Source organism: Nanorana parkeri, unplaced genomic scaffold (assembly GCF_000935625.1).
Source record: "Nanorana parkeri isolate BGI_ZX_2015 unplaced genomic scaffold, ASM93562v1 scaffold1019, whole genome shotgun sequence".
In the NCBI taxonomy this organism is placed as follows: Eukaryota; Metazoa; Chordata; class Amphibia; order Anura; family Dicroglossidae; genus Nanorana; species Nanorana parkeri.
The window spans coordinates 208475-232475 of NW_017307287.1; the positions used below are offsets into that span (position 1 = coordinate 208475).

Sequence of the window (24001 nt, forward strand, 5' to 3'; positions counted from 1 at the left end):
TCCCCCTCCCACTCTCTCTTCCCCCTCTCCCTCTCTCCCCCCCCTCTCTTTCCCTCTTCTCCCTCTCTCCCTCCCTCTTTCTCCCCTTCTCCTCTCTCTCCCTCTCTCTCATCACTGGTAGTTATACATGTTGTTTGTAACACACTCGGACTAGTTCACTGGACCCATTGCATTAGTTCACTCACAATGGAAGTTATCTGTGTTTAAAATTTATGAAAGTTTTTTTTTTACATTGTTTTGAATAAAATACCCAATAATAAAAGCCCAATTGAACTTTTAGTTTCAATCATTTAAATACATTCCGAGGCATTACAGAAAAGTGTCCAAAGTCTTACGTTGTCATACATACATAATTTTTTATTTTTTGTTCGTTCAGTCTGTGAGCTGAATGAGAGAAAACTGCTTGATTCCCCCATCCATGCTAAAAAGCATGGATGGAGAAATTTCCCTTTCTGGCTATTAAACCCTGACAACCTGGCTCCCGGGATGTCAGAATACCTAAACAGTGACCTTCTGACTGCAGGATTCTTGCTCTCAGTTGAAATCAGTGGTCTCTCTGTAGAGGTCTGGCACACACCTGCTGAGTCAGAGCCAGAGCTCTTCATTAAGCAAGGAGCAAAAGATTTGATGTTTGCAGAGCCATCGGCAGGGAACGTGTTAGACCTTTTCATAGAGACCACTATCACACAGAGAGTAAGGGTCTTTTTCTACAACATGCTGGGAGATGACAAGCTTTTCTTTTCAGGCGGTGGCTGCTTTCCACAGAAAAACTGTAAGACTTTGAACACCTTTTGTTTTAAACACACATGCAATGTATTTCATTGATTTAAACTCAAAGTTCAATCAAACTTCAAAATGTATTTACAAAAATAACAAAAAATTCTTGTGTAACTTGAAAATGTTTTCTTAGCTTCTTACGGCATGTGCAGTTTAAATATTTTGGTAAGACCTGCTAATGATTTTTCCTTTGCTTTTAAAGCTGAAATGGTTGAAAATATGCAAGTATACTAATCTCATGAATCAGGCACTCAGAATAATTTGTCATCTGTGCCCTCTATTTTAAGATCATTGGGAGCCAAAAGGAACCATGTTGTGCATTAGTTCATCCCTGTCTTTGACAGCTATAATTAACATATAGTACTAAGGAAGGAGGTGTGACCACACACTAGTCCTAATTATTATTTTTTTAAGGATAAAAGCTTTTCTGAAATTGCAATATGCTTATGGTATTTGGTCAGTTTAGATGCAAGACTTTGCCTGTTTTGAAATGTATGCATACATAAAAAAAAAGAACAAACTGAAACAAAACATGTCGCTTCTCCTTCAAGCACTGTGCTTAGAAAAAGCAGAAAGAGATGTACAGCTCAAAGATTGAGTTTCACAACAATTTTGGGAATAATGTTCATAAACCAGCTTGCCATTTGCAGCTTATGCTACTGTGACAACACAGCGGAGCGATATGGCAGCTTAATAGGGACAAAGAAAACATGTCAAAGTAAAGAGACAATTTCACTGCTCTCCAAAACTGAAAGATGGAATTTTCAGAACATGAGGAGAGCACCGCAGTTTTAAAAAATATTACACACTTATCCTATTAACGCGATCCAGAGAGCAGAGACAGGGATGCTGTGAGCCAGCGGGGTGAAGGACACAAGTGACCCAGGCTGTATTTGTTCTATTTCATCCTTGGCATATTATCAAAGTGATAAAAAAATGAAACAATACAGTTTTTCATCCTTTTTTCTGCATGAATATAGAACGCATCAGCCTGCTGTATGCTTTTCCACGCAAAAAAACAACCATCTGATTCAGCAGACCTGATAATCCTTGAAATATGTGACTTGGAGGATTACAAGTGAAATGTGTAATTTTGTTGTGCATGCTAACATCAAGCTTACTATGTCACGATTCATTCTTTCTAGGGGCAATGATGACATGCAGATGGTGAGAGGGCTATAGAGTCTCAGATTGTACAGAGTACTGTACTCAGAATACAAACAAGATGCAGATCAACCATTAATGCATCTTTCGCTATATTGGAAAGCAAAGGGACTGCACAACCATGAAGCCCTGGGCGAGCAGGCAGGGAATATATTTGCATTCCTACATTATAACAGAGCAAAAATATCCAGCTGCACACAATACAATACATTTCAAACAGCATTGTTATCTTTCACCCATATCAAAAGATAGCAACCTATCTGTCCATCAAATGGTCTTTTCACAATACAACAATAAAAAGCAACACAAAGGTTTGATTTTTTTTAAAGTAATAGATGGGGTGGATTTACTAAAGGCAAACAGGCTGTTTGCCTTTCAAGCAAATGTTCCCTTAGCTTAGTGAATTAGGTAAAGCTCTGTTGAATTCCATCATGCAAGAAAAATACTGTTTGCTTTTTTTTTTTTTCATAAGCTTGGGTAATCTTTGCAAAGTCAATTTTCACCGCATTCACTAAGCGAAAATTCCCTAAAGGGAAAATTTGTGTGAATATATATATATATTTAGACCATGCATGCAGCCAGGTAGGTTACCACTAACCACTATTAAACAAATGAAAAATAGTATGTTGCATGCAGTGGGGAGAGCTTATTTTTCTTGCTCAAGCTATTGGGCAATAAAAAAAAAGGTCTTCTTGCTGCAACCTCTATCTCTTTTTTGTTAATCTACTGTGAGGCACTGCCTTGCAGGATTGTGGATGGTCTTTATGTTTTACCAAGATTTCTCACATATACATGGTGTGGGCTCCAGGGTTTATGAATGATGTGGAGAAAAATGATTTGTTTGTAAGTTTTGTTCTGGGTTCTGAAATACATAGGGGGTTAAAAAACAGAAAAAAAACAGTTACAAAAATTAGAAACAAAATAGAAAATGACTGGGTGGAGCTGGCAGTGACAGCTAGCTCCGCCCAACTGGTTTCTATTGGCCGGGACCAGCTGTCATTACAATGAGAGCTTGTCTGAGCCGGCGGTGGTATCAAAGCCGACTCTGCTGAGTTCTCCAGGGTAACCAGGGACACTGAACTGTCAGCACCATGAGAGCTCAGCAGAGTCGGCTTTCATATCACTGCTGGCTCTGCTAAGCTCTCATCCTAATGACAGATGGGCGTCACTGGTTACCAGGGATGCCCATCTGTCATTACACACTGAGAACCCGACGGAGCCGCCGTGATATCACAGCGGCTCTGCCGTGTTCTCAGTGTAATGACAGAACGGCGTCTCTGGTTACCTGGTAACCAGGGACGACCATCTGTCATTACACAGACTTACCAGCCTCTCTCATCGCAGTGGACTAAAAGAAGCTTGGACAAGAACAAAGAAGGATAATTTACTTGTGGCAAGATCTTTTATTTTTTCCTTTTTATTTTCATTCTGCACAGACATCCTTCCGGTTTATTCAGCCCTAGGTCATAGGCTGGGACAAACTTTGCTCCTCTCTTAGTCACAGTAACAACAAACTTTTTTCATGTTCTTTGTCACTTTCCATGTGATGGTAGAAAGAGAAAAGAAAGTTTCCATGGTAAGACAAGAAGCCCTTTGAAGAGTGAGGTTTCCCCAGGATCTGATCCTCAGCTGTCCATCCGTCCACCAGGTTGAACGTCCTGAGCCCTGGATCGTCAGACAGGAGTGAGAAGCTTCCAGCAAAAGATTGCAGTGCTGCCTGCCCACTAATTCGGATTTACCCTGCTGGGGGGCTTCTGGCTGAAGAGCACTGGAAGGGGGGGTGGGGGCAGTTCGCTTGTTGGGTTGGATTTCTAATCCTCTGTGAACAGTAGTGGTGTATCATGTCATAGAGCCATGCCTCAGCTCTCTGGAGCAGGGGGAGGCAATGGTGGTGGTGGGGACCCTGAGTTGTTTGCCACTGATAAGATGATCCCATTCAAGGATGAAGGGGATCCCCGAAAGGAGAAGATCTATGCAGAGATCAGCCACCCGGAAGAAGAGGGTGACCTGGCAGCCGTACACCGACAGAGACAGATCAGCGTCCCTGGTTACCTGGAAACCAGGGACACTGATCTGTCTCTGCAAGTGGCCGGAGCCAGCCGAGAGATGATGGCTGGCTCCGCCCAGCTGTCAGTAGCAGGCTGTTGGCCGGCTAACGGCCAGCCGTTCGACCAGCTTCAAATTTCACCTGGGCTCAGTCAAGCCGAAGCATATGCCTGCGGCTCGACTGAGCCCCTCGGCCAACTTCAGGATCTAGGGAATATAGTGAATAGCTCATACAGTAGCCCTTCAGTTCTACTGAACTGAAGGGGTCCTGGGGCAGAAGCTAGCCAAAGGATCAGCCGGAGCTATAGCTAGATCCTTCGGCAGCTTTGTGAAAAACCCCCATAGGCTTTGTAGAACTTTGTATATACACATACAGTTCTGTGCAAACATTTTAGGCAGCTGTGAAAAAATACTGTACAGTAAGAATGCTTTCAGAAACAAAAGTGTTATTAGTTTATTTTTATCAATTAACAAACTAGAAAGTAAATACACAGAAGAGAAATCCAAATCAAATCAATATTTGGTGTGACCACCCATTGCCCCCAAAACAGCATAAATTCTAGGTCCACTTGCACACAGTTTTTCAAGGAACTCGACAGGTAGGTTGTTCCAAACATCTCGGAGAACTAACCACAGATCGTCTGTAGATGTAGACTGCCTCAAATCCTTCTGTCTCTTCATGTAATCCCAGACAGACTCCATGATGTTGAGATCAGGGCTCTGTGGGGGCCAAATCATCACTTCCAGGACTCCTTGTTCTTCTTTACACTGAAGATAGTTCTTTATGACACTGGCTGTATGTTAGGGGTCATTGTTCTGCTGCCTATCACACGCCTCCCTGATGGTATGGCATGATTGATAAGTATCTGCTTGTAATTGTGTGCATTCAGGACATTAACAAGACTTCCGGTTCCGGCGCCGGATGGACTAGCGGTGTTTTCCGTAGCTCCGTCCCCGCCACATCCCCATCGTCTAAAACGAGCCCGTTTTGAGCTACACCGAGCCCCGGATAGCCGCCTCCAAGTACCGCTGGCCATGGACAAATTTGTCGCGAGATCGCAGCCGGCCCGCCGTGCGCTGTCTCTACCACCTGACCCGGCGGTCGTGCTGCCCGCATCGGCGGCAATGGACGATGCAGAAGCTGACGACATGGGGCCGCAGGGTGAGTCGGAGGTAGCCTCTGCCCATCCCCATATTAACTACCAGCACCTGGCAGCAACTGTGGCATCCCACTTGAGATCAGAGATCGGGGCCATTATAGCAGACTCCTTGAAGCCGCATTTGGGGCCTATCACCGCGGCCTGGAATCACAAGCACACAGAATGCAGGCTCTGGAGGCCCGTGTCAGTGGGGTGGAGGACCGGGCTGCTGAGGCTGATAGATCCCACATTGAAGAAAAAAAAATGCTGCAATATCTGCAAGACAAGGTCGATGACCTAGAAAACAGATCTCGCAGAAATAATCTCAGGATAATTGGGATCCCTGAATCAATAATGCCTGCTGATCTACAACGCTTCTGTTCTTCTGTTATACCACAAGCCATGGGACTCACGTCTGCCTGCGCAGTGGAAAGGGCCCACCGCATAGGCCCCCCTAAAGATCAGGAAAGGCCTAGACCAGTCATTGTGAGATATCTGGACTATTCAGACAAGCATCACATTCTGCAGACCTATAGGAGGCAACGCCAACTAGTAGCGGGCGGCCATAAATTGCTGCTTTTCGCAGATTACTCGGCTGAGCTGTCTAAAGTTCGCCGCTTGTTCCATGAGGTCTGCCAATCCCTGGTGCACAGGAAAATCAAATTCGGCGGTATTGCGCCTGTCAGACCCCGACGGCAATCAACTCCGCTTCACCTCTGCTGCCCAGGCCAAGGGGTATGTGGACAGACACCTCTCTGATCCTGCCGCCCACTCTAGCTCGCCACTCAAGAGTCTGCCGCGGAAGAAAAGGACCTGATCGCCAGGTCGCTCCTCCATTGTTTTCCCTCCCACCCTAACAGGGGTGCAAAGATGGGCGCATTCACACAGCCGTGTGACACATCTGCGCTGTGCTTGACGGGTGCTCCCTCGAAGTTGTTTTATATGTACAGGTGGAACTCGAATAATTAGAATATCATGCAAAAGTAATTGCAGTAAGTGCTGCAAAAGGGGCCCAAACCAAGTACTGAGTACATATGCATGCTTGTACTTTTCAGAGGTCCGATATTGTTCTATGTACAATCCTTGTTTTATTGATTGCATGTCATAATCTACTTTTTTGAGGTTGCGGATTTGGGGTTCTTGGGGTTTTCATGAGCTGTAAGCCATAATCATCACAATTATGACAAATCACGGCTTGAATTATCTTGCTTTCCATGTAATGAGTCTATCTCATATATTAGTTTCACCTTTTAAGTTGCATTAGTGAAATAAATGAACTTTGCACGATATTCTAATTATTCGAGTTTCACCTGTATATCTTTTTATTTCCATTCTTCACTAAGTTGTCGTTCATGCTCCGAGACTTTTTTTTTCAACAGTGGCGGGGCGTAGCAACCGGAAGTTCTCGACCCCTAGACCACCGTGGCTCCTCGAGGGGTTAACCTGCCCCCTGTTGCAGGTGGCCAGACCTATGTACACCACCATCCGGAAAAAAGGAAGACACTGACAGGTACCGATTCCTACCTGAAGGTTAAAGTTTGTTCTGTATTCGTTGTTATTTTTGTTTTTGCACTACTAGTTGCGAGCAGACACATCTATCCAGCCATGTGGATGAAGACCTCTCTCGACACTCTCCTCAACTACCGAGTAACCATTGGGTTACACCTCCCTTCCCTTGGTATCGTGGGTCCGCTGAACCGGATTCGTTCCTGGAGCACTGGGACACAGGTAACGACTCGCCTCTACACATTTATGGTCTGTCACGACCTCACTATCATGACATCACCTCGAGCGTTATGGGAACCGCCTTAAAAGTTTCCTCCTGGAACGTCAAGGGTCTTAGGACACCCCAAAAGAGAAGGCAGGTATTACGTCACCTTAAAAAACATAAGGTGGACATTGCATTGCTACAGGAAACCCACCTTCCCCGTGATGACATCTCTCGCCTCAAGCAATCCTGGGTGGGAACAGTGGTGGGGGCACCCTCGGTGGGCCGTTCAGCTGGAACGGCAATCCTCATAGGCAAAAACTTACCTCATTTACTCATCACCCAATGACACGATCTGGAGGGGGGTCGGTGGTCCCAGGTGACTATACAGATCGGGCAAACCACCCTCGAGATATGGAATATTTATGGCCCTAACCTGGACAACAAACCCTTCTTTGATAAGCTATTGTCGCGACAGTCTCCTCCTGCCCCTGACACCTATGTTTTCCTTGGGGGAGACTTCAACGCGGTCCCGGCTACTCTGGAGGACCGCTTCTGGACCAGGGGACGCCCCTCTAATACCACCCTCGCCCAAGATCTACATCTTTCGGCAATGATTCAAGTGGGTGGTTTTGTGGACATATGGCGATACCTACACCCTCTAACTCGTGAGTTCACCCACTTTTCCCATGCACATGACTCCCTTTCACGCCTGGACATGTTCCTGGTTTTGCCTAACATGGTGTCCAAGGTCTCTTCTGTGGTCATAGAAGATATGGTCATATCGGATCACTCTCCAGTGATGATGGAAATATCGCATTTGGGGATACCCTCCAGACCTTTAGTATGGCGCTTTCCATCTTACCTACGTACTGACGATACGTTTCAAGCGCAGTTAATTTCATGGTGGGATGAATATGCTTCTGACAATGCTCAACATGCTGGGGATCCTATTCTCTTCTGGGGGACGGCTAAGGCGGTACTGAGAGGCAGGATTTTGGCATATGTCTCCTCCCAGAAGAGAAGGACAAGACTGGGGTATGCTGAGGCATGCGCAGTGGCCAGGACTGCATATCTCCATTATCGACAAGCCCCTTCACCCCAGTCGAGATCCGAGTGGATTCAGGCTAAACACACTTGTGACCCTTGGATAGCCCAATACGACCTCCAAATTCACTCCCACAAAGAAGTGGAATTTTTTTAATTTGGGAACAAATCTGGGAAATTGTTGGCGAACTTGATCAGGGGACACAACGCTCCATCCCACATCCTCAACCTGACCAATGACAAGGGCAAGACTTCCGCGGACCTCGAGACTGTATGCGACACATTTCGTACATTTTACCAATCGTATGCGGCGGATGCGGGAAACCTCTCTGCAGGGTCCTCTTTTCTGGACACCGTGCCTTTACCTTCCCTATCCGCCGCAGATCTGGAACGCATGAATGCGGAGATCACCCTCCAGGAAGTCCAGACAGTTATTCATGGCTCCCCCGGCTCGAAGGCTCCCGGTCCTGACGGCCTATCCCCCGAATTTTATAAGTCCCTGACAGATCGGATCTCCCCAACCCTAGTATCCCTATATAATTACATACTGCAACCAGGTTGATACCCGCCCATGTTCAATGCCGCCTATATCAGGCTCTTACCCAAGAAAGGGAAAGATCCCCTGCTTCCTGGATCGTACCGTCCTATATCTCTGCTTAACTTTGATGCAAAACTTCTATCAAAAATAATGGCCAACAGACTGGCCGGTGTGCTGCCTCAGCTTATTTCACCTGATCAAGCAGGTTTTGTATCCGGTCGATCTGCTATGTTAAATGTGAGAAAAATACTTACTGCATTGGAGGGGATAAGGTTGTCGGAGGCTTCTCCCGGACCACTGACCCTTTTAGCCTTGGACGCGGAGAAGGCCTTCGACAACGTGAACTGGTCCTGGCTGTCAATGGTAATGGAAAGATATGGTTTATCAGGGATATTTTTGAAATATGTTACAACAATGTATAATGCTCCTTCTGCACGCATATATACCTCCGCGGCCCTTTCCCCATCCTTCCGGTAATACAAGGGTACTCGCCAGGGTTGCCCTCTTTCTCCACTCCTTTTCAATTTGGCGATAGAACCCCTATCCGGAGCCCTATCATCTTCTCAAACCTTTACAGGCTACAGGTCTGGCCCCTTCGACACCAAACTGGCCCTGTTTGCAGATGACATCCTGTTACTCCTATCTGACCCTCTAGCACAAATCTCAAAAATCTTTGACCTAATCACCCACTATGGGTCCTTCTCGGGCCTGAGAATCAATGTAAATAAAAGTGAACTACTTCCCCTGACTTCAGATAAGACTTTTGTAACTACCCTTTCCCGCACATATCCATCCCTGATAATGCAGAAACACTCTATCACTTATTTAGGTATCTCCATTCCCCGGTCGGCTAGACATCTATATACATTAAACTACAAACCTATAATAAACAAAATTGTCCAGGAACAACGCACCTGGAAAGATTACCCTATCTCCCTTTTAGGCAGATGTCACCTCATTAAAATGGTCAGCCTCGCCAGGTTGCTTTACCCTCTCCAGACTATACCCTTCCTTCTGAAACATAAAGATATACAAATCCTCCAAAGTGCCTTCACCTCGTTTCTCTGGCGGGGGAAGAGGGTGCGGATCGCCCTCAAAAAACTCCAACAGCCAGTGAGGTAGTTGGGTGCCAACCTCCCGAACATTAGAGCTTACAACTTGGCCAGCCTATTCCACAATGTACGAGATTGGACTCATGACACCACCTTTTTCACCAACACTCCTTTAGAGAGCAACTTAATGAAACCTTGGACCCCCTCTGGCATCATGAATACCCCACTGAGGCACCTCCCCAAACACATTAAAGATAACATTCTCCTCAGGGACACCGTGATAGCTTGGAGGGCACTCCGGAAAATACTCCACCTGCCCAGTGTCATATCCCCATTGATGCCCCTCAGATCCTCCCCAGGGTTTGCGGCAGGCGCTGACTCTAATGCCTTCCGGATATGGGCAGCTAGGGGTATTGTGGTTCTGGCGGACGTCTTCGACCCCCAAGGACGACTTAAGACTTTTCAGGATCTCCAAACCCAACAGCGTCTCCCGGCCACCCATTGTTACCCATATCTACAATTAAGTCACTTTATCTCCAGTCACCTTACATTGCCTTGGCCTGAAGTGGTCCACTCACCCCTCTCTTCATTGTTCTCTTCCCCCCAGATGAAGATGCCACTATCTATCATTGCCCGGAGCATAGTGACCTACATACAGGAATCTTCCACCTCAGTACCGTCCCACATTGGCCGCTGGGCGGACTTTTTAAACATGTCTACTGAGGACACCATCAATATGGTGGAGCAGGGCTGGCAACAAATCAGGAAGGCTATTGTCAATGAGTCCTGGAGGGAAATATATTTTAAAACAGTACATAGAGCATATCATGCTTTTAATATTCCCACTAGGGGGACCTCTTCAATGTGGTTAACTGCTTGTCCAAAATGCCTTCTCCCCCTACCTGACCCCCTGCACCTCATATGGTCCTGCCCCCGTATACAAAACTTTTCGTCCACTATAGTGTCCTTCACGAATGTGCACTCACATATGAACAGGAAGTTATCCCCAAACTTTTGCCTACTGACATTGCAGCCCACAAAACGTGCGTCAAATGCACGTTTACGAGGGATATCCGGCTGTATCCTAATGGATACGCGCGGAAATACGCCCCAAAGAAGCTCCTGTACTTCTTTGGGCATAAGGCGTTTTTCAGCACGTTCCGACACGCTGAAATACGCACAAGTGAGAACCATGCCCATAGGAAATAATGGGATTTCACTTGCAGGGCGTTTTACAGCGCGTCGATCAGCGCTGTAAAACGCCCAGGTGTGAACCCAGCCTTAATGGCTCTAAAATTATTCCTCTCACTTCGTTTGCGGCGATATGCAACATGTGCGGCACGTAGGCGCACCTAACACATATATGCATGTGTATTAGGGTGGTGCAGACTTAAAAAAAAAATTTAAAAAAATAAATGTTATGCTTTTTTATTTTTTTTTATGAATCTTTCATTTTTGTATTACTTTTTTTTTTTTTACATACAACTTTATTGCTATTACATGGGGGGCTAAGAAGCCCCCTATGGGATAGCCAATTTAATATATATATTTATATACCTTTTTTTCTAATAACAAGTCTAATAACAAGTCCAATGCCATCACTGACCTTTCCTGTTCTCCTGTTCTCCTCCTTCACCTTAAGCATAGATATCATGGTGTTTTCTTAATGATGTATGAGTTTCTCTTTGGCCAGGAGTACTGTGAGCCCAGGTCAGTGTGATGACAGACCCAGAGTGGCTGTTTTCATGATGTCCTGGGCTCACAGGAGGTAGGTTTTATAATGCTCGGTGTCATTCATCCTGGAATAGGACAGTTGATGGATCTGAGACTGGGGAGTTTGTTGGGAACAGAGTCAGAGAAAAGGAAGATATTCCAGCTGCATCTGTTTTTTTACATCCACCTTTTTGGTTTGTGGAGTTGGGCAATAAGTATCAGCAAAGGTAGGGGACTGGAGGAATTTGTTTTTATGTTTGTCAATAGTAAGGCCCTACAGGGTGTCTAAGACATGAATCCAATCCTGCTTTAAAATATCACTAAGTATAAGAAAGGGTTGGATACAATTTAAAACACCCTTTAAAATAAATGCACAAATGTTAAATTTCCTTTTTTTATTGTACATATCTCTTTATTATTTGAAAGTGCTGGTTACAACTATCTGCAAGATATTAATGCTATGCTCCCTTCAGCATATATCATGCTCTTGACCTTTTCAGACAATGATTTGTACATTAATATATGAAATTAGTACAACATAATTGAATTTTTCCTAAATAAAGGAAAAATTAACATAAAATCTCTTAAAATATATTTCTAAACTATGCTCTTCATTGTAGGCTGCATGAAGGCTATGACAATTACCTGTGTATTCCAGATGGAAACCAGCTGCAGAAACACTGATGTCTGATTGAAAATTTAAGTACAGATTGTTCGATGTGCTGTTTAGAAGATGAGGAATGGTAGTCCCTGTAAACAAGAGGAAAAACAATATTTCATCTGTAGATTATACATGTGCATAAAGAGAGAAATGGAGGTAACTTTAATTGAGGGATATCAGACCATGAAATACATGTATAACCTTATAACTTGCTAGTGGATACAAAAAAAAACCTGCGTAATGAAGGTGTTAAAGCTAACTTCCACAAAATTAACAGTAGTCCCATATTTGTCTGGAAGCCCTTCTTTTGTCTTTTTCACAACCCTTAATTCCCTCATAAAAAACAGAGAGTGCCACATCCTGCTATAAATGTCACTGGTTGGCATGCTGCACCTGACCAAAATTCCCTTAAAACAGACAGTTCTCCCAATTTATCATATTTCTCAGGTTCCCTATTGGTGAAATCTTCGCACTTGAGTTCCCAAGTCTGATCTGCTATGGCTGTTATAATTTGGGCCCACTTTCACTGTTAGATTTTAATTCAATTTATATTATGAACAATGCAACGGGAGGAGCAGCACTAGGGGCCAGGCTAGTTCCATGCATGGTGGGGGAGAGTAGGAGAGAAGAGAGCTTGTCTTACAATTCTCCTCCTCTCCCACATGGTGCCAAAAAGAGTTTGAAAGTTGCAGAAGAGGAGCCTGCTGTAAGCTGCAACTAGTGACAACCCGAGAAATAGATCATTTCAAACCCCTCAATTTGAAGGGTTTGAAATTAAAGATATGGGGATTACACCAATTGTTGAATTCGGCAATGTCTGGTGCAATAGAGGTGTGCAAGACAGGTACACGTTCTACCACATAACCTATGTGCTGCAACATAATACTTTATTTGACCTGCACTGCATAATATGATAAAATAAGATGTCATGTATGACTTTTTGCATTCTTCCAAAACTCCCAACCTTAGTCTAAGTTTCTTGCTCATATGAGCTTTGTTAACCCTGTTATAATAAAGCAAAAGCAGCAGTGTTGGAATAAAGAGAGAGAATAGAGGGAATAAAGCAGGTAAAACAAGGACAATATGTGTTTTCCTCACCCTGTGAAAACAAAGCAGAAGTTGTATTTGACAATGTGCCCATAACAATGGTTGTGCGACCTTAGTTTCTCTTCTTTTGTCTGTTTAAACTTTAAATTTTGGATGGGAACCCTGGACACTGCCGCTGGGCACCCAGGGAACAGTTGTAGTTAGAAAAGCTGTAGGGTGGCAGTGAAATCATGGAGTAGTGAGTGTGTAATGTACAGGCAGTGGTAGGGACACCAAAAGAAAAAGCTGCACACCATGGGTTGAGGGGAAGGGGGACAATAAAAGGTTTAACTGCTTCTAAAGGGGGGGTTGGTAGAAAAAAATGAGAACCAGTGAAATATGGGAACTAAAGCATGTAGATCTGACTGTTTCACTATCCAAGACTCATATCTAGCTATCCAAGACTCATATCTAGGACAACTTGAATAAATACCTTGGTATAAGCCTCACCTGTACAGCACCTTTAAGACTGGGTGAGGGAGAAGCAGCACTGGGAGCCAACAAGGTGTGTTTCATGCAAATGTGCTGAAAAAAGAACATGCTGCTAGGAGCAGAGTGCAAAAAAATATGGGTGATGACTTCAGTCAGCTGTGGCTCTTCACAAGCCAATCGGCAGACTGGGGACAAGGAGATAACAGCATTGTATTCTCTAAGTTATCTGCCTGAATGTGCTTTGTGCTGGGGAAGTGTAAATCACAGAACTAGATTGACAAAAATACAAATCTTTTGACAGGTTAAAAAGCTCTCTTAGATGCATTTCAGCTACCTTTTTGTCTGGAGTTAAGCTTTATAAATGCCAAGTTTAACCCGCAGTGGGCACATGCCATGCATGCATCAAAGTAGCATCAAAACCCCCCACATCCTAATTGCTATGTACACATACTCGTATTCGTGTAAGCAGTTAGGGGCTTCCTTAGGTTATTTTTACTGAGTCACCCCCTATGAACCTCACATTTTTCTGAATATACAATTTTAAGTATTACAAATAAAAGTGATAACCTTATTTCTCCTTCCAGTGTATGATTTATTAACCATCACTTACATAGAAGCAACAGTAGAAGTACAAATCAAACCAAAAAAAAAACACCTATTGATGTTTATATATATTTTTTCATTTTTACTCAACTATTTTTTTTGAGTGTTATTAAAATAGGTCAAAGAACAGGAAGTCACAGTTGCTCACCTGAATAGCTGCCATGTCTAGGAGCATTGTTGTCACTGCCATCATAAAAATCCAACGAGTCCCAGTTATGTTCTGTAGCGAAACTGACAACCTGAACCTGTGGGAATAGAGCGGGAGAAAGAGCTTTTCTGGAGAAGAAGGCTATAAAAATGGCTAAAAACACACACATACACACAAACAAATTGGAGATAGGAATATATGCTTCTCTATGTTGTAACGGACAGACGTGTTTTTATGTGATTTCTGAAATCATATAAAATAATTTGTTTTATTCCGCTCACATTTTCCTTCCCTAGTTTTTCCACTCCCCAATCAACATGTTAATTAATTTTTTTTATAAACCTTTCTGATTTCATTACATAGCACAGACTATGATTACCTGTGGATGACTGTACCTGGATGCAAACAGACTGCCTCCATGTGAGGTCGTCTGCATGTAACAGCAGCCTGTGTGATTACATGCAAACACAGGCCACAGCATCTGTTATTGGATTATACAGCGCCTACTGTCTGCAGCAGATCCCATGAGTCTGAGGCACGGTTCACTCTACTGCATAGTGGGTACACGTGTCGCAGTGATGCATGTTTGCTGACGTTTTCTACCCACGTGTCCAGGAACCCCTAAATGGGGACAAATGCGTGAAAGTAGTGTATGTATCAAATCTTGTGATATGAATTCCATGTTTTTTCTGGATGCGTTTTGGGTGCTATTAGTAATTTCAACGCAAGCATGTTTGGCATTTTTGAAGAGCATCCGTGAATGTGTATCAAAATTAGTGTTTCTCCCACACTTGGAGTGCGTTCACAAAATGCATTGGTGTGAATGGCGACTAACAGAGGAATTTGTGAGGATTACTGATCCAACCTCATTCGCAGGTGCATCTGTGGCAGGGCACAATCCTGCCCTCTCAGTCTGGGCCTGCAATTACAAGTAAATGGAGTGTTTGGGTGTGGTTACTCCCCGACCTACTATGAAATGACAGGAAAGGGACAGACACACAAGAGTGTGGATGCTGGTTTATCTATTTTTCAGTTTAATAATGGAACATATAAATGTGAAGTGGAAGGGAAAGTGAAGGCAAACCTCTAGGCAATCCCTCACTTTCCAATAGGCACCCACTCTTCCTTCCTGTTTCAGTACAGTAGGCTGCTATTGGAAGGAAGAAAGAGCAGAAGCCTTCCTCTAGCAGCTATCCCTGCTCTGCCTTACAGGAGTGATGATATAGTCACTCCTGTGAATCTCCTGAAAGCCAGAGAACTGAATTCCGCTGATAATGAACCAGAAAGATGAGTAAAAAGCCAGCATTGCCATCCTAATGCTGTCAGGTTCCAAGGCATGATAACAGGGTGGTATATTGAAAAGGGAGCCAGTACTTCCTTTTAGTTTCCAAAAAAAAACAATAGGCCTCTGCTAGATATATTAGTTTAAATTATATGTGGTCATTTTTGATTCACTTGACATATACAGTGATATATATATATACCCTGTTTCCCCGAAAATAAGACCTAGTTGTGACCATTCCCAGGGCCGGTGGTTGCATAAGGGGGAAATTGAAGAGCCGCAGGAGTGAATCAGCGGTGCCAACGAAGCCGGCGCTAGAGGAAGCGAGGCGGCACCGGAGGGAGCAGAGCCGCATAAGCCGATGCCTCCTCTATAGTGCCGGCTCCTGTCACAGGTGGAGTGATACCAAATGCACTCCGCCTGTGAAAGTTGTGAAAGTGCGCTTCGCTCATTCTGGCCAGCAATTGGTTAGCAAATTGCTCTTGGAAAGGTACGGCACCCCTGATTGCCCTGATCACTATATTTTTTACATGAATACATGTAGACTGTTGTACATGAATAAGTGTGGATTGTTGTACATTTAAAAAAAAATAAAAAATAAGACCTACCCCAAAAATAAGACCTAGTGTTTTTTTTAGCAATATAAACCTATATTTGGGCATATATAAATTAGTTATCAGAACACACGGCAGCCATATTGGCTGCTGGCGCGTTCTGTGCATGCCCGCCACCATTTTGGAGTATATCTCGGTATACACTAAGATGGCAGGCGCTGCTATTTTGGTGTTTACCAAGATATACTCTAATGACAGCGCGCATGCTCGATCTGCGGTTACTTTGTGCGGTTTCGGATTTGGAGGCTCGTTCCCTCCGAATCCGAAACAGCATAAACATTTGTTTCCTTTGACGAAACAAATGACATTTTTTTTTCATTTGTTTCATTTGAAACAATTGTTTTGCCTTTCATATGTCCATTGCACAGTGATTTGTTTTTTAAAATGACCCCTTTAAGCACAGGATTGGCTAACATGTGTATCACAGTTTACTGCTAATTTTCATTAGTGTGTGCATTGTGGTACATTACAAAAAAAAATATCACCTAGTAGGTAGTGACAGATATCACTTCACTGTTGTTAATAAATTGTTTTCCTGTCATCACACACGAGCGAATGTGACATATGTTAGAAAATATCTTGTGATCTTACTTGAATGCCTGCTCCCTCCGGCACAGTGATTTTCCATATACAGTTCAAATTGTTGTCATATGGCTCAGGGTATCCGGGAGACAAAATAGTCCCCTTGCGCTTTGTTAAAATTCCTCCACAGGGCACTAGAATGTATTAAAAAAAAGAAAACAGAATCAAATGTATATATACAGTCGTATTTGACAGTTATTGCTAGGTCCCGTAATCTGCAAAGAATATAATAGAATCTGACAATAGCTGAACAGCAAGGATTTGCATTTTAAGATACAATACAGTTGGGTACTTGTACTGGGTAAAGTGTTGGGATGTGATCTATATAGAGGCAAAAAAGGTGATTTCACAGCAAAGAATTCCAGTTAAGCACAATGATACTCTATCATAATAGGAGAACATTACAGGCCAACTCCATCAAAAAATAATATTTCAGTTGCAGTTTCAAGTTCAATGACAAACTCTTTTTTCTTTTAATCTCTAGAGGACTCCAGTTGGGAGACATAACCAGGAAACTTCTCAGTATCGTCCAACTGCCACAACTAGTGTCAGAAAATCCACTTTGCTGTCATTTCAGCATAGCAGAAATAGATGTTTGCTTTGCGGGGTGGATAACACAATCTGTCCGGCATGAAGTGAAATAATAAATGGTCCACCTGGGGAGTTAGCACCAAAAAGGCTGCAGGAATGCCACTCCACATTTCCTTGTACCCTATGCCAATTAACCTGAGAGACAGTTCACAAAGTTTACTCTTCCTCCTTTGCCACTGCAGCCTGGGATGATGTTTTCAACAGCAGGGCTCCTGTTACTCTACATATATTGTACACGTAAGTAATATCTAACGTGTTTCAGCTCTACAAGCCTTAGTCATAGCTATGACTAAGGCTTGTATAGCCAAAACGCAAGAACGTCTTGTTGCTGTGATGTACTGCATTTTGGCTTTTAATAAATAAAGCAGAATTAGGGTTCATGTTTGGACTTCAGCACTGTCACTTACTAACCTGAGAGACACACACAACTGATTGAACAGGATTGCACATTTTTGCCAGGTAAAATATTTGCATAAATGGGTTTTGATTGTGTATTAATGTGGATATTATGTCCAGAAACACACCTGCGTGCTTCGGCATCTGCGCAGCAATGCATGACAGAAGGAATCCCATTATTTTATATGGGGCTCATTCACACCTATGAATTATGCTGCACTGCAACTTGGAAAAAAGTGCTTCTTTTGGTGCTGCATGGTGAGATTTAAGACCCATAGACTTCAGTAGGAGAAAATGTAGACACACAAGGTGTGAACAGGGACTTATAGCTTAACATATCTACATAAATACATTTCTATACATCTATATTCTAGACATCTATTAATACAACTTTTTTCTCTGAGTCAACATCTCAGCCCAGGAAGTACAGTAAATGCTGACCTGGCTAATGCCTGAACAAAAATTACTGTCTTTGTTTAAGTATAATGTTACACATTACATAGCATATAAACAGGTAAAAACTGTATATTATCACCTGTGCTAAATTTTATAGTTTACTTTGATTTTTAGGGCCAGATAAATTGTTTGGTGGAAGCAGAATCTTCTTGGTGAGTCAGTTATATACCACAATGGAGCAACACTCTTTCTAGTAAGGGAGCGGCATCTTACTAAGCCAGCCAACACAAAAGTGACTCATTTGGAAAAGGTAAGTGATCTCTTTGTGAGCCTGTCCATGATGACTTGTCACCAGCAACAGGATTGCCCAGACAGCATCACCCTTAGTGGAATATGATTTACAACTATAATATAAGAGAGTGACCAGTGAAGTGAAGATATTTAGTGATGGAAGTTCCAGTGTATTTTTAAACCATAAAGTTGAAAATTGTACTGATGCATTAACCCCCATTCCGCATCCAAATGCAACCTGGCACTCTGTGTGCTATGCATGCCTGATCCCTGCACTCTGTGTGATACAAACTCCTAAGCCTCTGTGCACTATGCTTTCCTAAGCTCTGTGCGATATGCACTGCTTAGCCCTGCACTCTCCATGCTATGTACTCCTGTGTAATAGATACTCCTGAACCCTATACTCTATCCAATAGGCCCTCTTGGCTCCTGCACCCTGTGCAATATGAACTACTGACCTCTGCAGGTTATGCATTCCTGATCCCTGCACTCTGTAGTTACATACTCCTGAGCCCTGCACTCTGACATCCATCCAATCAGAGAGTGCGTAGTATTCACCGATACAAAATAATAGGCATTCACTGAAAGCCGCAGTGCCAAGCAAGAACCCCCTGGGTTTTCACAGCAAAGGGGAAGCTGTTTAGCACAGTGTCAGTACAGGACCTGGAAGATCGCTGTAAAGCACTGTAGTAGTGCAGACTACTACAGTGCTTTACAGGCTCCCCATGGTCCTACCAGGTATAAAATATGTATACTTACAATGGGTCAAGCAGGAACAATGTACCTATACATAAATATTTATACCTGCTCAGCTTTAGTTCAGCTTTAAACCTCACAGTGGTACATCTGCAATTTATCTAAAGTACTGCTAGTCTCAGGAGATCTAGAGAGATTTTTGTTGATCTCAATACTGAGCTGCTTACTTATTTCCTTGCTGCAGTTGGGGCTGTACCTAAAGGAACTTCAGTGCAAGGATGTCCCTGCTTTTCCTTCATTCATTCTATGAATCTGTGCTTCCTCCACCTCTCCTGCTGCTGCTTGATTAATATTCCATCAGTCTTCACATCACTAAATAATCAGGGGGGCAGTTTTGACCTGAGGAAGCAAAGCCCTGTCTCTATCAAAGCAACCTACTCCGCACAATGCAGAGCTAGGCATGGTAAGTAAATAATGGGAAAAAAGATTAGCTGCAGAGAGACCCAGACTATACTAGTGATTAGTCCATAGCCCCCTGCTTGCTTTTTTTATGGGGCAACAGTACAGGTCCACTTTAAGGCCCACATGGTTTTGTGCCAACAAACACCTGACATACATACATACAACCCTGGTTAATGAGTGATAATTCCATTTGAGTACATTCATGTTGAATTATCTACAATGTGCAGGCACTGGCAATTCAGGAAAGCTCCGCATCTACGCAGCTTCAATGCAGCTGTCAGCTAAAGTGTTTTTGGATTAGTCACAATTCTAGAAGTAATTTAAAATGTAAAAGCCATTTCTGCCATGTCTTCATTTACTCTCTGACACAAGAAACTCGTTATTGTTAAATATTTGCATTTAAACCATATTGTTAAACTTTTCCTCGATTTGTGCACTTGGCTCCTTGAAAAACAAAATGTTTCCCCGGCCCGTTATTATGAGCCCTTAGCCATCTGTGCAGAGTCACTAAACAAATTCTGCCTGATCGGCAACAGGTAATCTTTGCTCGATGTTAGCGCCACTTTCACCAAGATAATGATACTGTATGCAAAAATAACAGCTGTAATGGCAAAGCATTAGAGTTTGGTTAATGTCATGTTTTTTTCCTGATAACATTTCATTATCTACAAATTACGGTAAAGACTCCTAAACTGTACTCCTGAGATATCTGAGCATTTTAATCAGTCGAATATATTTAGCATATTTTAATTAGTTTATTTCCTGCGTATCTCAGGAGCATTACTACCTCAGGTCTACAGTGGATTCCTGAGGTAACGTTTGATGCTCTTTAATTGCAGAACTGTGGGTATTATGTGTTCCTAAAGCTTAATTACCAAGTTACTTTACACCTTGACTGGTCAGTTTATGCATTCAAGACTTGTTTGAGTAGTGTGTGATGTACATACAATATTCTGACCCTTGAAGAATATTTAAACCGAAGAACAAAACTTTAATACATTACAGCTTAACAGTCCTAGGTTGTTATGGCTGCAGTAGTTTTCATGTTTCATGCCAGGTATTCTTTCAGCAAGTATAGAAAAAACCCTGTTGATATGTCCAGAAATGTGATATCTTTGTCACCTTCTGTGAGCTGAACTGAAAGCAGAAACAATGTTATCTTCCTTTAATCAAATACTAATGTCCCCACCCCATGTAATTGTGAGGGAAAGGAAGACATGTTTGAAGTTGAGCCTGGTTTACAACTATGGGTCCCTCCATAGAGATACAGTGTAGTGAGTTAGCGTACCCACCCTAGGACAGGAAGTGAGCTATTCTTAGGATCACTAGGTCAAAAAGGACCTGAAAAAAAGAATACTAATGTAGCTAATGTATTTTGGATAGATTAGAGAAAGTCTCAAATCACTATAAAGTTTTTATTTCTGTATGTGTCTCCACTGGGGAGAATCACCCTCTAAATTTGTCTTGGTGAGCACTGTCACCAGGACTGGAAGGAAAATGCAAAATGTTGAGTTGTCGCCAAAATAACAATTGAGGGGAAATCTTCTAATGAGGACACTTATTTGTTTGACAACTGTCAAAGGGAGGACTTCCTGGTCCTAAGAGAAATGTACTCTCACTTCCTGTTGTATCCCTGAGAACGGAAGTGATGTAATGTCTTCCATTATTGAAAACAGGCACACACCCCCCCAAAAAAGAAAAACCTTAGAAGGGTTTTAACCATTTCCTACTCTATCCAAAACTAAAAAATGTGGCATTAGATATACATTGAAGGGAACCTTACCTAATCGCTCATATATTCCTGTATTACTAAAGATGTAATGTACTGTATAGGTGCTATCTACAGTATCTATCTACAGTATCTATCTATCTATCTATCTATCTATCTATCTATCTATCTATCTATCTATCTATCTATCTATCTATCATTCTATCTATCTATCTATCTATCTATCTATCTATCTATCTATCTATCTATCTATCTATCTATCTATCTATCTATCTACAGTGTCTGTCAGTCTGTCTGTCTGTTGTATCAATCTATCTATCTATCTATCTATCTATCTATCTATCTATCTATCTATCTATCTATCTATCTATCTTTATATCCCCTACAAGATAAATACAAAAATCTATGGGACATTCACAAATGGATAGGCTGGTTCTGGAAAGGGTCACACAATGGCCTGATATAAGGCCTGGCGTGACAGGCTTTTGATCTACTTCCCTAAGAACCATGGTTTGTAGAAGCTATATCAAACAACAATTTTTAAGCTTAACTGCAGGCAAATAGCTTAACACAAAGATGAAATACATAGTTGTATGATCTGCATGGACGTCCCGAGGTTGGGTGTCACCGGTAGGGGATACCGGGTGACACCCCACTGTGACGTCATTGCGCATGACCGTGATGTCACCACGCACGTGCATGATGGTCATCACACATGCACGGTCATCTAATTGATGCCTGCCGGCGGCCATCTTAGTGATGGACGCAAGCAGAAAGAGGAGGGTATTTTCACCTGGCGGGATGAGGTATGCCGCCGGGTCACCTCCTCACTTCTGACATTGCGGGCCGGACCCCTTGCACCCCCCTTGTGACACCACTGATGATCTGCCAAATAATTTTGCATTTCTGTCCATCTAGTTCTGAGATTTACATTCATATATAGCTTCACCACACAGTACAGGCCTGTCTAGCAGTGCAGAAAACTTGATTTTTCTTTGTTGCAATTCAGTAATACTTACAGGTTTTTTCCCTCCTCATCCTGTGGCTGGACAGTAAAAGGACAAGTAGTAGACTATTGAGCTTATCTCATTGTCAGTCTTTTCTCTCCTACTATACCTTGTTAACACATGATCACTGCAGTGTAACTGGCTGGCTACTTCTGCCTCTACCTGTCTGTTTTTGCCATGGGGTTTTCAGATTTCTGCCTAAGTGCACAGGTAATGTTTTTCTTTTGCCAGTGATCAAAATGAAGAACTTTAGAGGCTTCTGAAGAAAATTTTCAGCATACAAATTTTATAATCCAGGAAGCATTGCTTTCATTGTCTGCTGCCTATTCCTTCAGGTTGACTAAGACTGACTCTTGCTTGATCAGTATAAGGAATACAAAAATCAATGGCAGCAAAAACATACACGGTAACATTATTTCTGTAAGGAGATAAATAATATGTTGTTTTATGTCAATTTTTAATCCAGACTTGTCCAAATAAAGTTAAATATGTTTTTGGAGCATCAAACATAACAGAAAGTGTAGATTTAGTCAAAGATCTCCCCTTTACGTCAGACATTGCATTTCTATATTCATTCTCATTATTCTAGTGTATTATAGATCTGTGCTTTCCTGAAAATGACTTCCTGCATCTAATGTAAATTAATTCTATATCTCTTGAGGTTTGCTTCCCTTTGGCTTCAAAGTCTATCACCTGCCCTGGCATTTCTTTATATCTACTAAAGATAAGCTCAGCATTCTTAAAATATACTTTTTTTTTCATACATTAATATACATCGCTGGGTCTCGCTGTTTGGACCGCTTGGCAACTTTGTTGAAGTTGACTTTCTCCATTAAAAGAACTTTTAAACTGTAGAAAATATATCAGATATACAAGTACAAAGCTGCAATTGTCTTTTTTGAAATACGGATTTATACTATTTTGGTTATAAAAAAGTCACTTTCTGAGAATAAAAACTCATAAAAATGTTATGATTTTTGCCTAACATCTATGATCAACTAGCAGTATAATGGGGATTGGGTACTACATCCCAACATTATAATTTCGATTAAAACAAACAAATATTTGATTGGACTTTTAATCTACCTCTAGAATTGTCTTGTACAGTATACCATAAAATATAGTATACCATAGTACAGTATACCATAAAATCGGATACACTTTATTTACATAAACAAAAAAAACAAAAACATTTTTTCCTATAGATTGCTCAATTTGTACATCATTAGAATCCCACATCATAAATCATGTAGCCCCTTCTTCTCATAATTTAATTTCTATATTTTTATTATTTTATGAATTTCTAACTCTTTGGACATTAAGGATTAAATGAGGAGATGTATCTTGCTTCTCTCTATGCATTTTGTGGTAATACACTTCTTCAGGAGAAAGCTACACTTTTATAAATGTTCACTATCTTGCCTTCCAACTTAGCTTCCATGGATGCCCAGAACTGTGGGTTGCGGATAAGGGAGGAAGAGAGACAGCAGAGACCCACCTTTGTTTTTTTGTATTGATGTAACCACGTGTTACATCAACCAGGTTCTCCACCAGTTGTTAAAGGAGAACTATGAGGTGAGTGCTTTTCCCCTCATAGTTCTAGCCGACCTGTGACAATGAGACTGTCACAGGTCGGCTCAGTAGATCGGGAAGTGAGCGAACACATACCGGCGTTCGCTCACCTCTCGATCCTGTCACAGCTCTCTGCCGTGACAGGGGAGGGGTTGGATTCCCCCCTCCCCACTCCGATCCGACATCGCTGACTGGTGGATCGGATGAGGGAGGGGGCAGGGACAGCTGACTCTGCCTCTAGATAGGCAGAGCCAGCTGTCACTCATGCA

The 24001-nt window shown here is 42.4% G+C and overlaps 1 protein-coding gene across 1 annotated transcript in view; it reads right to left on the bottom strand.

The window, feature by feature from the left end:
- CSMD3 (CUB and Sushi multiple domains 3) overlaps nucleotides 1-24001 on the bottom strand; it is a 576345-nt gene that overhangs the window by 191168 nt on the left and 361176 nt on the right. Inside the window, exons 32-34 of the mRNA XM_018567203.1 lie at nucleotides 16602-16726; nucleotides 14115-14211; nucleotides 11830-11934 (exon numbers count right to left, since the gene is read on the bottom strand). Of these exons, the coding sequence (XP_018422705.1) occupies nucleotides 11830-11934; nucleotides 14115-14211; nucleotides 16602-16726 (327 nt within the window). The remainder of the gene's footprint in view (nucleotides 1-11829; nucleotides 11935-14114; nucleotides 14212-16601; nucleotides 16727-24001) is intronic.